The sequence below is a fragment of the Poecilia formosa genome, unplaced genomic scaffold (assembly GCF_000485575.1).
Source record: "Poecilia formosa unplaced genomic scaffold, Poecilia_formosa-5.1.2 Scaffold285, whole genome shotgun sequence".
In the NCBI taxonomy this organism is placed as follows: Eukaryota; Metazoa; Chordata; class Actinopteri; order Cyprinodontiformes; family Poeciliidae; genus Poecilia; species Poecilia formosa.
Window position 1 is genome coordinate 260,949 of NW_006800224.1, and position 17,312 is coordinate 278,260.

The window sequence follows — 17,312 nt, forward strand, 5'->3', positions numbered from 1 at the left end:
ACTGCAAAGTGGTTGTGTGCTATGGTGGCGCAGGGGTTAAGCACAACCCACATCTGGAGGCCTCAGTCCTCGACGCCGCCGTCGCAGGTTCGATTCCTGGCCTGACGACCTTTGCCGCATGTCTTCCCCATTTCTCATTACCCACTTTCCTGTCAATCAACAATCAAATAAAGGCCACTAGAGCTGATAAAACCTTTAAAAAAAACTGGGAAGTGGAAGAAGAACAAGCTAGATTTGGTTGATTTCAGAAGTTTTATCATCTGAACTTTTGCAAACCGCAAATTATCTGTAAGTTATCTTTCTGGTTTATCGCTAAATTCAGTCAATTCCAGTGACGATTACGTCTAATCATTTGACCTGTGATTGGCAGAACGGGCTTAGCAGATAACAAAAAAGAAAACCATCAGAACAACATGAAGCTTTTATGCAAACAAGAGATTTCACTTGAATACAAACTGTATCTGTGTTTGTTCTTCCTTCATTGAAGTTACTTAGTGGGTAGATTATCCAGAAATTTTACTCAAGTAAGAGTAGCGATGCATCATACAAATATTACTCTAGTAAAAGTGAAAAGTTAACTGTAGTAAAACTATTACTTACTATTAGTAACAAAAGCTGATAATGACATATTTCACTTAATGCAAAGCCTTTAAATAAAATAAACTCAAGATAAAGAAAAGATGCAGAAGAGTGGATCCACGTATCCTTACCCCTCATTAAATAAAATCCAAACTGTGTAAAGAGCAAATTAGCAACTTTCAGTGTGTTTTAGGCGCCATGTTGAACGAGAGCTCAAAGGTTTTAGGTTCAAATGTACAAACAAAGCTAAAAAAAAAAAAAAACTGTCTGGATAAGATACGGACTGCAGCTACGCTTTACTTTAAATATTCATCAGCACAGCCCCCAACAGCTGAATTCATTGATGAGTGTTCATGTTAAAACATAAAAAAAACTCAGAAACTAACACACATTCTCCATTTTGGGGAACTCTTTCATTGTCCCCTGATGGCTGCAGTGCCTTCTGGCCTCGTTTCTGACACGTCTCACCATCTCCAGCCTCGCCCGCCACCGCGCCGTTATCCGCCTCGCTTCCTCTTCTGCTCCCCATTAACATCAAGCATCATCGAATTTTAACTGTAACGTTAACTTTTTAATGACACATTAAATGTTCTTTTTGCTCTTGAAGCCCATCAAGTTTTTATGATGATGCTTGTTGCAAACTGGGACTCATCACAGCTTTTTTTTATTTTCCTCTCTAAATATCTGAGTTCTTCTGTGATGTCTCAGCAGTATTTTTTAGTTCATCAGAGATTCTTTTTTGTTTGTTTGTTTGGTTTTGGTATCATAAATAGATTTTCAGTTAATTCTGTTATTTAGATATTATGTTGTTTGAGCCTCTATTCTTTTACATCTGACTCATTTAGTGTATTCAGCATTATTTAGTGCCAGAGCTAAAACGCGTTACAGTAAAATTATATTGTTATTCCACAGCAGTAATAAATAATAAACATAGAGCTCCTTTAAAACAATATCCACTCCTGCTGAATTGTTTTCCAGATTTTTCTCACCATGCAACCACAAACTTTAACATTTCATCAAATGTTGTATGATAGACCAACATCAAATTGGATAAACAGGTTCTGGTTATTGTAGATCTAAGGATCTAGAATAGATCTTTCCTGCTAACAGGCATTACTGTCTACAGTAACTCTGCAGACGTTGATTTACAAAAAACATTTAATTCCCCCTTTGGAATCAGTGAAGTATTTTGAATTTGGAAACAACTAGTTTTCCTGGATCTTATTTAGAGATGTTTGAACATGAAAACGTTTGAGAGCCACGCCTCGCTTCCTTTCCACTCCACAGTCACACATTACACTTGTTACAAAACGCCGAGTCGCGTCCGCACAGCATGTTGTGAGAGTGGACCTTTTTTTTTGTTTTACTTTTTTTTTTAAAGGCTATGCATCGTCTAAATGTTTTGGTTTAGTCTGCTCACTGCCTGCGCTCTGATTTCTGTGAGGCTGATTCTCTCTCTCTCTCTCTCTCTCTCTCTCTGGATTCCTCGAGTGTTATCCTCCACGCAGCTGAGAGGCAGAAGCAAGAGATCGACGAGCTCCGCCCTCTTGTCATGCAAATAAGCAATCAGTATCATTCTGATTGAGTGGAGGATGTTTTTTTTTTTTTTTTTTTTTTTTTTAACTACTTCCAGTGTAGCTGTGGGAACTGAAAATACGCCGTTTCCTGTGTTTGAATTGCTCATCCTCCTTGCATGACTTTTTTTTTTTCTTCCACCCCCAACCATCTCCTCTGCCAATCATTTCTGAATCTGGCTGAGATTTATGAAACCGGTTTTGGGACTCGGGTTTCATTACCTTCTGTTTGCTGGATTTTCTCCATGCAAACGTCTTTTTCTGCTTGTGGGGGAGGACGGCGGGTCCTAATGATCATATTGAAGTAGGCACAGATCATAACCTCTTCAAAAAAAAAAAAATCCATCGCTCTCTCTCCCTTCTGTCTGTGCGTCGTCACCACTCTAGTGCAGCTGCAGGCGATTACCATGAAGCAGCGATTAGGGAGTGTGTGTGCCGGAGAGGACAAAACTCCAACAACTGCGGGGCAATTAGAGGAGAGGAAGGGAAAGGAAGTGGAGGAGGAGGAGACAGGAGACGATAAAGAGGGTGCAGCGGTGAAATCAGATTAAAGGCACGAGGAGCGGCTAAAGATGGACAGCAGCGCTTGGCGGGGTTACAGATGCAGCGAAGGATGCTATCACACGTTGGTCACATGAAAATAAGATGGGCTGATATCGTGTTGCATCAGCGGACAGAGAGACGGAGACGTCTGCAGAAGCAAAGCCGAGAAGATTATGACACGACATTCACTAGAGGGTGGCAGGAAAACATACTAAACTTAAACAATGTCCTCAGGTAAATCTGCAAAAAGGTATCGCAAGATAAAGTTTGCAAGATTATTCGAGCATTAGAGAGGGGGGTGACATCATCAGAGTTGTTTCCAGATTAGTGCAAGACCAGCACAAATGAGTATGTACTAGTAAAATGGGAGAAAAATCTGAATTTTGTCTGGTTTTAACAAATAACTGCTTGGTCTGTCACATTAACCCATAAATCAATTAATTAAAACAAGCCTAATAATTTCCATTGGCATAATTTATCATTTTTCTCTTTTCTCTTTTTCCACCAAAAGCTGGATGACAAATGTATTCAGTTTGGTCCTTGGGTGCAAAATTGAAGGACCATTTTGTTTGCAGACTTTTCATAATTCATTTTATTTGCCGTTTCCGTCGTTTTGATCGTTTTGCTCCGGTGTCAAATGTTCATTGGAATTTAAACGAACATTTATTTTATTTATTATTTATTTTATTTATTTTCATCTTGACAGGTGTCACATTAATGAAGTTTGACTCACTAATCAGCTACATAGCAAAACGTTTTCGAGGGTGCCAAGGATTTGAGACCAGGTTGGATGTTTCCCTGAACACACTTCAGATCAAAACATAATAATTTGTTAGAATGGCCCAGTCAAAGTTCATGTGTACATCCGCTAGAGTGTCTGTGACAGTAATGTGGACACTAACTCTCCAATTTTTTTCTTTTATAAAAAGAAAAAACCGCCTAGGAGTGCAGAGAGATGCACCGAAATTTGACCGCAGCTTTTGTTGCATCTAAAGTTTGTTTTAGATTTATTGATTCAGGGTGACTGGATGGAAATCCATGCCACACTTTTCAGATTCATATTTATTACATTTTAAGCGTTTCTCCCTCACACTGCACAATGGAGAGCCATGCAACTTACAGCCAGACAGATACAACAGCTTTATCACTCCATTATTAAAAACACGGCAGGTTACAGCTTCTTATGAACTCATCATTACTCTGTTTAGCGAATGCACAGTCTCGGGAAATCCATGTTTTTCCAGCCCCGCGCCAACATTTTCTGAGGTATGTCATGAACGCGTCATCAGCGCTCGAGAGTTCATCCGATTCAAGCAGCAGATGAGCATCGCCTCGTTTATCGGCGCCTTATGAAACAAGGAAATCCTCTCCTTCTCGTTTGCTGCTTTTGCCTGCGGAGAGCGCCGCCGGGCCCCTCAGATACGCGAGAACTCGCGACTGCTCCTCCGTTCTGAGCCGCTGCCTTGTCGTTCTGCAGTGGGACGGCGTCGGGCCCTTCCCGGACTTGGCTGAGCCTCCGAAAGGCATCCAGATGTTGTGGCACCCCACCATCGTCAAGCCCTACCTCACGCTGCTGTCCGAGTGCTCCAACCCGGACACCCTGGAGGGAGCAGCTGGGGCTCTGCAGAACCTGGCCGCCGGCAGCTGGAAGGTGAGAGCCGTCATTGTCGTACCGAGCAGCATCGAAAAGAAGAGAGGAGAGGAGAAGAGCTCGCAGTTCCAGTAGAGAGGAAAAAGTCCAAGTCGTTTTCAAATAAAAGAAACCTTGATGGTTTTCATCAAAGCTAACTGGAAAAAAAGTGATGATAATGCAGTCATTATCATCACTTAATTGTAAGCATACGATTACATGTGTCAAACTGAAGGCCCGCGGGCCAAATCCGGCCCGCCATAGCTTTTTATGTGGCCCTCTAGATTCCAGTGTTGACTCAATAATCACACAACTGATTTTAGTATCCACACTTTAATAGTTAACAGTTAAAATCATGCGCTCCCGCGCTCCTCTCACTACCGAATGAAAAACTACAGTTGTAGCCCCGCCTCCCATTACCTTACATCCAACACATGCGCAGTATGCTACTTACAACTTAACATCTAGACCAAACACTAAATGTGCTTAAATACTTTTTCAATCAAATGAATGCATTTTTATGCGTTTAACTGCCAAATGATACCAATCAGTCCCTCCAGTTTCTTGAGAAATATCCTGGAAATTCAACAAATCAACAAATCCCCGCACTTTTTGCGCTAATACGTGGTTTCTGTCAAAAACGTTTACTTGTAGTAAACAGCTGCCTCTGCCTTAATTGATGTCAGATTATAGTCCATGCAGCAAATAATAAAAAGTTGCATTTATCGTCATAAATAAGTGCAAATATTGCAAATATTTCCAAGTTAGTATCACAAACAACTTTGTTTTTTATTGCAAAACATCACAAGATGAATCACGAAATCCCAGAGGGACTGAGAAGATGTTCAATGCTCTTAAAGGGCCCAACCGGCCCTTTAAGAGCATTCGTGATCTTGATTTGGCCCAAAACGAAAATGAGTTTGACATCCCCGTCACAGGGGGTACCTGTCAATGTCAACAACAGTCTATGTGGCTAACACTTGTCCTATAATAACTGGCACCAAATGAAAGTGTTGCAAATCTTTGATTCTATTTTTGTCCACGTCTTTTCATCGCCCCATTGTCCAGTGGTCCGTCTACATCCGAGCCGCGGTGCGCAAAGAGAAGGGCCTGCCCATCCTGGTGGAGTTACTGAGGATAGACAACGACCGGGTGGTCTGCGCCGTGGCCACGGCCCTGAGGAACATGGCTCTGGACATTCGGAACAAGGAGCTCATCGGTAAGCCGTCCGAACACAGCGGATGTAGGAGGTTCTGCCGAGCTGAAGGTGTACGGCGGACCTCCTGTCATTTGCGGTTCGAGGTTTTCAGATTCACCCATTCGTGGATTTTTTTTTTTTTTTTTTTTCTGGGATGCAGAAATGACTCGCAGACAATCTGCCTATTCTTTTTTTGTAGAGCATGTCAAAAATATTTGAAAGAAAACAGCCTGTTGAGCTGAAATAGCTAATAGCTACCTGTTTGACATGCTAACGTCTGGCTTCTGCACAGCAGAAACTCCAGGAATGCTGATTATTTTCTTTGGTGTTGATTGGCTGTAGATATTTGAAGACAGTTTCCACTGTGCATGTCAATGCATATAGAGCTATATTTGGTGTATGGAAAATTAAAATAGGTAATTGGAAGCGTTTTTTTTAGAGAAGGCCTCAAGTGTTTGTGGATTTTAAAGTTAGCTGTGATCCCCAAATACCAGGGGTCAACCGTATGTGAAGAATCTGAAGAAAAGAATGTGTGAAGACGTGATACACAGCTGGTGTCAGGATGGGATTTTTATCAGGTGAAGGAAGTTTAGCCAGTTATTACAACATTTGGCGGTAATATCTCTGTAAAAAAAATTATGAAAAAAAAAATTCCACAATATTACTATAATCTCGTTTTGTCTCATTTTCTATAAATCCGATCTGCTGTTACATCTTGCGTCATGAGGTGAAAGTATGAATTCACTCCTGGAGTATAAACAAAAAGGAACAAAAAAAGGACATTGTTGAGCCTAAAATCTGACCTTTTGTTTGACCTTTCTATGTGTAAGTAAACCTGAGCCGCTCTCATTTACTTCAAAAGTGAATCTCAAACATCAGCTGTCATGTTATTGCTACAAACGAAGCCTGATTTTGCCATAATTGAAACAGATTGTGGCAAAGAGAATTTGCACTGCAGCAGGTATCTTAGCAGATCTATTTGCAAATGTAACTCATGAAAAGGATTAATTGTTTGAAGTTAAAATCAATTTGCAAAATGAAAACAAAGTATTTGAAATGCATTTTGGAATATTAATCTCTCTGTTTGCTCCTTTCTGTACAACACACAGCACAGCCAAACACCTGATGCTAGGGGTTTTTTTTTTTCTTTCTTTTTTGCTAGAGACTGACTGATGTCTTTAATAAACTCTGCTTTTCTGTTGGTCCCCATGGCAACAGCCACATGCCTCTCTCTATTTGCTCCGTTCGATGCTTTTGGCTTTGAGCTAAACCGTGTGATGTCTCGGTCGGTGAATGCGGCCATCCGCGTCCTCGGCAGGATGTAGGCCGCGATGTCAAATTTTCCTTTGTGCTGACCCCGGTGCACGCGGCCGTGTTTTCAGTGAACATATTGTCCTCCCCTTGGTTGGAACACAACGAAATTGCTTGAGCTGCACAGCATATTGTGTGGTCAGGTCCGCGGCGCTCTCAGCTGCAAATATCAATACTGTCAGCAGCGGCGGCTCTGCTTGCCAGCCAACTGTTGTTTTATTACTCCGGCAATACAAATGTGACGAAGGGCTTCGCTGTTTGGAGCGCGCACGAAAGCAGAGACGGGAGCGAGCCGTACGACAGGAAGTCGCACGCGGTCCAGAAGTGAGCTGTCAGGAAGCCGTGACGGGACCCCCGGCCCTCAACGCCGGCACATGGCGATGATGACCCGGTCAGGACGAGAGCCACGGGGCAAAGAGAACACGATGCCCTGGCAGAATCACATGGGTGTCATGGGAAATGTAGTCTGTCTCTGTCAGGGAATGTGACTGACGAGCATAAACGCCGAGAGATGACGTTTGTTTTTCTTGTGATTAAGCTTTTTTCTAGTTTTTCTTTGACTATAATGCCAAAATGATTTGTTTGTCTGCCTGTAGGTAAATGTGAATATATGAACTCAAGGAACAAACCGCTGATGTTTTTGCAAACACAGCAAAAACACAGATTTTGCTGTGTTTGCGGTCGTTTCTGATCGTTCTTTCAAAATTGCATTTGTGAGGTTAGACACTGAATTTGGATGAGACGCTTTGGATTGCAGTCTCAGGTCTAATTCATCCAGGAAGTGTTCTGTCAGGACTTCCTCCACACTAATCTAGATAATCCACGTTTTTGTGGCCCTTGCCTGGTGCACTGCTCTGCAGTGACGATGGAACAGGAGGGGACCGTCCCACAAAGTTCAGAGCATTAAGTCGTCCAAAATGTCTTGGTGTCCGGAAGCAGAGCCTAACTCCTAATCATCAACCCCTCACGTTTTTTTCTTCAAATATTTGTAGAACATCTGCATCTGTGTTGGATTTGATAAACCTGGGAAGAGTTTGCAACACCTTAGTTCAAATTATTTGAAAGGGATACTTTAGTGGCAACATTAAAGTCTTGTCTACGTTGATGTATATAAATTTGCATGTGCAACCAAGATGAGTTAGCATTAATTAATTATAGCTCTTTCTAGACGGAGAGAAGAAATACAGTACCACAAAACACAAAGGGAAGACTAAGCTACTTATAATATCTCCTTGTGTGAAGGTGACTGATTTAAGGTCAACACCTTGGGTTTATTTTGAAGTACGAAAGGAAGACGTCCTCGTGTTGCCTCTTCATCTGGACAGAGCTAGCTTACAATGGCTTCTTGTCCAGATGGCTGACAGAGCTAAAGAAGTTTCCATAGCTTCTAAATAATTTATCCAGCAGCAATTTAGGCGGCCGGTACAGAAACGAGAAGCACTGACAGAGTGAATCCAAATGATTCATGAGCACTGGGAAGATATGACAACAAGCTAACAATTAGCCGCTAATGACACTAAAGTTTGAGCTGTTTGTGTTCTTCGTATTGGTACTTCAATGCATGTTTGTTTTTCTCTTTATGAATATCGACTGTGTTTAATCATCTCTACCATCATAGAAAAACATAAAAACCACAATAAAACGATTCGTCTCCTACCGGAACATTCTAAGTTGATTATAGATTTATTTCTTTTTTTAATTTCTACTTTGTGAATTCTTAGTTATTATTGAGATGTTGAAAATTAAGACATACATATTGATCATATTGGTACAACAGACCTAACGTCCTACAAGTTTACTTCTTATTTATATTTTAATGTTTTTTCTGGGGGTTTTTAAAGTGCAACAAAGGGGTTTTCCAGAAGCTTTTCGAGAGCCCGTAGCCTCGGGTGGAGTTGATTTAAGTCAGACTTCAAAGCTCACCTCAAACTTGTATAACCTTTAGATAGAACATTTCCAGAGAGTTTTGAGGGAAAAAATAAAAAAGAGTTACTTTAAAAAGGTGTTTCCTGCAGCTCCGCCTGAAGATACTCACGAATTACAGTATTTATTTCATATCTTGTTTCTCATTCCTCTAAAAACTCATCTGCAGCCTCCCGCTAAACCTTTTTTTTTTCTTCTTCTTCCCCACTCTGTCCATCACCTTCGACCAGGCAAATACGCCATGAGAGACTTGGTGCATCGCTTACCCGGAGGCAGCAACAACAACAACACCACCAGCAGCAGTGGCGGCGGAGGAGGAGGAGGAGGAGGCAGCATCAACAGCAGCATCCTGGCAGGGAAGACCATGTCGGACGACACCATCACCGCGATCTGCTGCGCGCTGCACGAGGTCATCACCAAGAACATGGAGAACACCAAAGCCCTGAGGGACGCCGGCGGCATCGAGAAGCTCATCGGCATCGCGCGCAGCAAGGGAGACAAGTAAGCTGAACGGGAAGGCGGCCGCGGCGGCGACGGCGGGTGAACGAAGCGGGATGAGGAGTCTCATAACAGTTGCAAAGTCTGACGTGGATTTAAAGAGAATAAAACCGGTTTTAGTTTCAAAAGAACTAAATGTCAAACTAATATACTAAAAAGGTATATTTGCTCCATTTTTTATTTTTTTACCTGCCGAAAGAATCACTTACGATTGTCCCCAGACAAACTCCTAAAAAGACAATTTATCCACTCCGCTCAGCTTACAAACGGCTCGTCTGGGAATCGTTTGAAATGTACTGTGACTGTCAGCTGTTAGTTTTTGTGTCGTTGTTAATCACATTTGGGAGGAATCCAGTCGACATTAGAGGGCGCTGGAATCTGAGAGGGAGCTGAAGATGAAGCTGAAGGTCACCTGTGTGAACACAAAGCTGAACTAAAGCCGGGTCGTCGTCATTGTGTGCTCTCTGCGCAGACTGCTGTTTACTTCTTGAATTTTTAACATCCACTAGATACAGACAGTTGAGAACACAAGGTCTCAAGATTGTGATTTTTGGAGAGCTTTGTTTTTTTTTTCCTCAGTCTGATAGATCAACGCTATTTATGGTCTAACTGATTAAATTAACAACAGAACAATAACTATCATTAAAATGATTTGAACTTTGAGGATTAGAAAGTAGCTTAATTACCCTAAATTCCCGAAATTTCACAAAGGTTATTTTTTATAAACTTATAAACACAGAATCCGTAAAGCCAAACAAAATGCTAACTGTGCCTTGCAAAGGTTTTCACACCAGTTCAAGATGTTCAGACTGCGGTTTGTCATCACACTGACATGCATCCAGGTGTTTGGACCTAAACCGTTGACTGTGACCAATTTTCCTGTTTCCCACAGCCTGATGCTGCCTGCGCCGTGTTTCACCACACGTTAACACTTTGCATGTTTGTTGTTGTTCAGTGAGCAAACCAACTTCCATAAGCTCCCTTTGCCATCTGCGTGGTAAAAGGTCTTCTTGCTTCTTTCTAGATAAGATACTTTTATGGTTGTGCTTAGAACATTAAGAATGAGTAAAACTACTGTTTCAAGGCACTGAAGACGAAGAATATGTTCAGAACAATTATCATTTTAACCATGAGGACAAGTAAAATAAGAACATATGAAGATGCCAAACTGTAAAACACCAACTTTAGTTCATTTCTATAAAAACTTTACTTTGTTTTATGACTAAAATCAATGCTTTAGAGATGCTCTCGGAACATAAAGGTGATTTCTACCGGGTTTCATGTGTTTTATTTTTTTCCTCTCTCTCATAAATGGTTTGCCCTCACGTAAACCCAAAACAGTAACGCCGACTGAAATGTCTCGGAGAAATGAAGTTTAATTTCGCAGACTGTGATAAGGCCACACAAGCCAATTAAACTCCGAGCCATCAGTCAGCTGAGTGAAAACCTGGAAGAAAAGCAGATTGAAATGTTGGCCAATTAATCACAAACAGCAATCACGCTGTCAGCGCGTCGGTTCAGTTTGAGGACACAACAGAGACGGAAAGCACGTCTTTTGTTTTGAAGGTGCAAAGGCTTTACAATGAGTAGGATTTCTTTTTTTTTTTTTTTTCTTTTTAGCTGATATTTCTGAATCTTTTTCGTCAGTAATGAAAACACAGTCGAGCTTTACGCTGTGTCCTTTTGCTCTCTGCTGAATTCCCAGACATAGTCCCAAAGTGGTGAAAGCAGCATCGCAAGTCCTCAACAGCATGTGGCAGTACAGAGACCTCCGGAGTCTTTACAAGAAGGTACGGCCATTTTGTCTCTGGAAGTTGTTTTGTTTTTATTGTGTGCGATGAATAATGACAGACTGAGACGCTGAAAATCAAACCGCAAACCGCCTTCCCGTCCCATCTTTTCTTTTCTTTTCTTTTTCTCTTTTCTTTTTTTCTTTTCTTTCCAGGACGGCTACTCGCAGTACCACTTCGTGGGCTCCTCCTCCACGATAGAGCGGGACAGACAGCGACCATATTCTTCCTCTCGCACGCCGTCCATCTCTCCGGTGCGGACGTCCCCGAACAACCGGTCAGGTGGGTGTCTCCACGCCTCCCTTTCTCTTGCGTTCCTCCCTCTCGAAGCCCCTCATCCTTCTTCCCGCCGGTCAAAGAAGCGCCGCTCCTTCACAGCCTGAGTCTTCTCCAAACCTTCACAGCGCGGCGGCTGCCGACAAATGACTCCGCTGTCGAGTAAAAGTCCGTGCTCCGTGTCCCGTCCTCGTGTTGCCAGAGGAAGGGTTTGAATAACACGAGCCACTGAAGTCTCACAGAACTTGGGCTGATGATGATGATGGTGGTGGTGATGGTGACAGCTTCTGACAATGTTCATCATCATCTCTGATCTTTTCAGGCTGCCTCAGTGATGACTGCTGTGAAACCAAAGAGACAGACTTCAAGTTTAAAGTGTTTCTGTGGCGCGCTGGAAACGATGCTTGCAGACTCAATCCGTACCGCTGAGTTTGGACGTTTTGTTTTGCTACAGCCACAAATCTCAAATCATTTTATTGGATTTGAGAGGAAAATTATGCGAAGGTTTTTTTTTAGTTGTGTTTGATTTTGTACGAGATTAAAATCTACAAATCTTCTGGTAACACTTTATTTAAAAGTTCAGCCTTAGACTCGTCTGAGCAGCGCACCTCTTTAGACCTGCTTTCCAACAGCAGATTTCTCTGTGTAGTTGTTTTTTTTTTTTTTCTTGAAGTTATTATAAACCATGTATGATTTTGGTTTTTATCTTTTAACCATGTTTTTCTGTCAATATGAAACAAACACTTAGAGGGATCGTGGGGATTATTTAAAGCGAGAAAGCAACAATTACTTCACTGCTGCAGCAATAATATATAAATATCGTAAAATTTTCATGGATCCATATGTGTGAAGAAATAATTTTTTTTAAATATGAAGGATTAAATTTTACTTTAATCTCAAGCACTGACCTAAATTTAAAGCGACAGGTAAAACAGATATATTTTCTGTTGTTTCACCAGATGTCCACAATGTTGGACGAATTAAACCACATGTGGAACAAACCGGTCATCAAAATAATGTTTTTAGTTATGAAAGTGAAAATCAAAGACATCAACAATCACATTTTGACACGGAGAGATGAGAAACAGCATGTCGCTACGTACGTAGGATGAATGATTTCTCGCTACTAAGATATTCCTGTCATCAAGGAAATCTAACTTTAAATGTACTTTTTGTTTTGATCTGAAAATAAATTCAAGTTGATTCCCTCCTGATAGGAAGGACAAACTGAGGCTGAGTTCAAATCCGCATCACACTTTCCAGGTTTTTCTGTGCCAAAAAAATATCTGCACTTCACGATGATGCAGCGTTTTGTCGTAAAATCTCAATAACAGATGTGGTTTGTGGTTGGGATGCCACAAAACAATGGAATTGTACGAAGGCACCTGGTGTAACATCGCTGACGTCGCACATGCGTGAAAAGTGAAATCGGTCACCTGTAGAGCAAAGCAGGTGTCATTAGACGATCTATATGTAGAAACATTGTGCAGTAATCTGAGCCTGTCGAGTGAGATTTTGTGATCTGGAAGCTAATTTGATCTTTTGTCTTGTTTCTCGGTTTACAAGCTGCAGCAGATGGTCTGTAGAGCTCACAGAAAGCTACGAGTGTCTCTGTGTGTCGGCAGCTTTAGGGATGAGAGAGCGCTCCGACTGCACAGACCGACAGTTAAACTGCGTCTGAGCATATGGATCAATGTTAACCGTATTAATGCATGCTGAAGACATAAAGTGGCATGAAGTGAAGCTGCTTTTATGTGCAAAGCTGCCGACAGCGGAGCGTACATTAGACCAAAACATGTGTGGCTCTGAACTGATGGATGCTTTTCTAAGTGCCATATAGTGGAACAATAAAGTTTGCAAAAGATGGAAGAGACGACCCTGTGTTTACACGGCTGGGATCCAAAAAGTAGGGGTGATATTAGTGACAACAAACTGACATACAGGCTACAAGGAATGTGTTGCGTTTGCACCACCGGTAAAGAATTAGAGGATGGGCAGGGAAAAAAAAAATCATCTTTTATTACATCAACATAATGTCACACTGAAAAATAAAGTGCAATGTTTAATTCAACTTTTCATTTATATTTATAATTAACATCTATCTCTGCAAAAAAATAAGCATTTTTTGTCTAGTTTCTAGTGTAAATATCTTATAAAATTTGAAATAAGACAAGATACAGGAGCTTGTTTTAAGTCAGTAATTCCTTAGTATTAATGAAAAAGTTGTAGTTCCACTGGCAGATAATTTCACTTAATACATGGAAATGTGTCTTGTTATAAGTGGGGGGGCAAAAAGCCCCATTAGAACTAGTACTTTTTCATCCATATTAAGGAATTATTGACAAGTTAGGTCTGTGATGCTCTGGGTCTGTTTTTCTTCCAAAGGAACTTGGAAACCATCTTGGATTTTATGACAGAAAAAAGTCTGTAAAAGGTTCCTCACTGGGTGTTTCAGAATAGACGGATACAAAACGTAAAGGTTAATCCCAGATTCAAATGGTTCAGCAGACACAAAATCCATGACCGTCTTAAATCCAAATTTTATGGATTTACTCTTTTGGTGAACAAAAGAGAAGAACATTTACAGCTCTGGACGATCTGCCCAGACTGATCAGAGTTTTCTTAATTTATGAATATGAGAACTTGCTGGCTTTAATGAAGCATTTTACTTCATGGATATTCGCCCACATTTACTGGGGTTTGCCGACAAATCCGCCTCCGTTGGCCGTAAAGCGTCAGATCTCCGTTTGTTAGTTTAGATTGAAACCAAGTAAATCCAAGTGACCAAGCTTACAAAGAAAGGAAGAGTCGTGAGAGGTTTCCAGAATGTTTCATCCACACTTGTTGCTTCCTTTGTTCTCTCCTCCTCATGTATATTGAAATAAAACAGTAAATAAATTCTGTGTGTGCATGTCTTGATTTTCTTTTTTTGTTTTGTGCTTTGTGCGCAGCGAGTGCTCCCGCATCCCCCAGAGAGATGATGGCATTGAAGGAGAGAAAGGCAGACTACGAGTCTACCGGCAATGCCAGTTTCCATGGCAACAAGGGCGAGCACACGTCCCGGAAGGACGCCATGACGGGTAGGGATCTCATCTTGTATGTCTGTCACAATGTCGCCGTTTTCCCCGTGGGGTTAAAGGCTTTAGGAAGAAAGTCGGCCTACAGACTCGTGTCTGTTGGTTTGCCTGCATGCAGCAAAGCTTTAGCATTTTTTTGGGTGATTTGGTTTTGAAACCAACAGGTTGGAGAATCAGCTCCAACTGCATATCTGTGCTCTGACTGAAGCTGCAGGCGAAGGAGGGCGAGCTGAGCTGAGCCAAGCTTTCTGCAAAGACATCTTTACTTTACATTTACACAATAAAAACATTTGGACTCCAAACTGAAACTTATCTGTTTTTTTTTTTTGTTTTTTTTTTGAGAGAGGCAACATGATAATACTGAGTAATTTATCAGTCATGTATATCCATCCATCTATTTGTCAATCTCTCTTCCATTTGTTACCTGAATGATTCTTGCTAGGCCTGTCACCACAACAAACCTAGCTGGATGATAAATTGTCCCAGAAATTATCGCGATAAACGATAATATTGTTTTGAGACCATTTTCAAGTAATGTAACGGTAACAGCGTAATAATGCAAGAACACTTTTTAAAGGATCAGTAAACTGAATTTTGATGAGCATTTAACGCTAGAACTGGAAGACATTTTAAATAACCAAAATAATAATAAAAAAAAATAGAAACAAGTAAAACTGTCATAAAGTGTGGTTTTTCGGTGGTGAGGATTGACGCAGAGACCCAGGTTATGGTGAAGATGATGAGTTTAATGATGAAGATGCTCCAACAGTCCAATACAGGCGGCACGGCAGAGAAGTTAGCACACAGCTAAATACCGGTAGCAACTGACAACAAGGACTGACACGATGAGCTAATGCCGACACAGGACTTCACAGTTCAACTGTGCCGGCAGACGAACAGACATTAGACAAGGACCCAACAAGAGACAGGGACAACAGGTGGACATAAATACACAAGGGGTAATCAAGGGAACGAGACACACCTGGGAACAATCAACGGGGAAGACGCAGAGACTCACAGGACAGAAACCGAACACAGAAAACCCTAAAAATAAATACAGGAAACACGATCATGACAAAAACGAATGATGAAGTCTGTAAAGAAAGTTATCCTTCAAGCAAAGGGCTAGGTGAGACTGAAGACTTTTGTCATCCAGTTTTTTGATAGGAAGACAAAAAAGAGAAAAACAAAAAAAATCATGCAAATGGAAATGATTGAGCTTGTTTTAGTTTATCATGCAAATAATTGAGTCATTGTTTATTATGACTGGCCTAATTCTTGCCGCACGTTTAAAAAACACCTGGATGTTTTCTTTATGTTCCTCAATGTTTCGATTTTCAACCAGTGATAAAAACATCTAAAGTTTATCAGCAAATGACTTTAAGCTACAAGTGTAATTGATCATCAATACACAATCAAACATTGGTCAGATATACACAAACCAAATTATGAACAAACATAAATACTACAAATGGGGAAGCAGCTGTTGCTGATTGATTGATTCTGCAATATTATTATTGTACTGATTAAGTTCTGTTATCCATGATCATGAAACGTTTCCTGAAGAAAATGGGGATCGAGAGAAAAGGACCTTGAGTTCACTCTCTCCACACTCGTTCATGTTGACCTTCATTGCAGGCGTCACGAAGGATTTCTCCCATCTGAGTAAACCAGAGTTTCTCTCTCACACACACTCAGGATTACAGGCTCACGGCAAGCAGACAGTGTAACAGCCTCAGCTCTTCGGCTCTCTGCTGAAGGAGCCTCAACTCGTGGGCCCTTAACGGTGGCTTGGGTTAGTTGAGTCGAGCCGAGCTAGGTTTCCCGGTGTTTGTCGAGGGAACAACGTCTCCAAGGATTCACGCAGGAAAATCCCCTCTGGGGAGAAGACAAACAGGTGGAACCTGTGTGTACAGCACGTTCTAAAACACACATCTGGCATTTCAAAGTCTTTCTACAGGGAGGCCGTGCATCCTTAAAAAACCTTAAATTCATGTATGTAAAGTCAAGGCTATGCAGTGTCTTAAATTCATTTTTTTTTAAAGTAAGTCGGCACCAAATACATTAATTACAAGTCTTAAGTTTTGTTTTGACAGGACTATTTATCTTTTTTTCTTTTTTCCTCTACGGACTATTCTGTCAGTCAAAATATGGATGTCTACATTAAATGCGACTCTAGATGGGTGAGGCTAACGCTAACTAGCTGCTGAACCAGCCTTGCTAGCTAGATGCAGCAGCTAGCTAATTCATCACTAGTTGGCTGGATGAAGTTTGACATTCCTGTGGAGGTATGGGTCGTAAATTCTTAACATCTTAAATTTGAGTTGGTGCAACCAGCAGAAACCCTGTTCTTCCATCCCCGGATGCAAGGTTCTCCATTAACCCCTAAGTGACAACAAAACCAAAGACATGCTTTTCACACAAGGCGCTTGTATAAGAACATTAAACTCAAGATTTCTTACTTGTTTTGTGCCGTTGTCGCTCAAACATCTACCCGTTGTGCCTCCAGGTCAGATCACAGGTGGGTCTTCAACCCTGCACAGAGGAGCCTACGTGTCCCCTACTGATGATCTGAAGTATAACCAGGTAAAGACAAGTCTTTCTTGTTTCGGAAGCTCTTGACAATTCGACAGCAGAATACAAAAATTAGGTCCGATTTGTTTGGAAGGGCTGTAAGCAGAGCGTTTCCTCATGAAAAACCAAACTGTTGGGATATAATGACGTATTTAACCATGAAGCGTGGTGATGGTGGTGCAGTGATGAGTTTATCTTGCTTATCAGCTTAGGCTGCTCAGAGTTATGTGCCAGGACATTAACAAGCCAGTGCATAAACAGATGTCTTCAAGCCGAGGTTGCATACTGCAGTCCTCAAGAACTTCTAATGCTTTCTCTTACTTTATCAGCTTTACACTA

At 41.3% G+C, this 17,312-nt stretch overlaps 1 protein-coding gene across 9 annotated transcripts in view; it reads left to right on the forward strand.

The window, feature by feature from the left end:
* ctnnd2b (catenin (cadherin-associated protein), delta 2b) overlaps nt 1-17,312 on the forward strand; it is a 134,697-nt gene that overhangs the window by 114,244 nt on the left and 3,141 nt on the right. For 5 of the 9 annotated variants that reach the window (XM_016681557.1, XM_016681560.1, XM_016681558.1 and 2 more), the window contains 7 exons: nt 4,174-4,347; nt 5,395-5,545; nt 8,989-9,259; nt 10,953-11,046; nt 11,202-11,328; nt 14,274-14,402; nt 16,909-16,985. In XM_016681557.1, coding sequence (XP_016537043.1) covers nt 4,174-4,347; nt 5,395-5,545; nt 8,989-9,259; nt 10,953-11,046; nt 11,202-11,328; nt 14,274-14,402; nt 16,909-16,985 — 1,023 coding nt within the window. The remainder of the gene's footprint in view (nt 1-4,173; nt 4,348-5,394; nt 5,546-8,988; nt 9,260-10,952; nt 11,047-11,201; nt 11,329-14,273; nt 14,403-16,908; nt 16,986-17,312) is intronic. The other 4 variants (XM_016681559.1, XM_007571673.2, XM_007571672.2 and 1 more) reach the window with 1 other exon arrangement.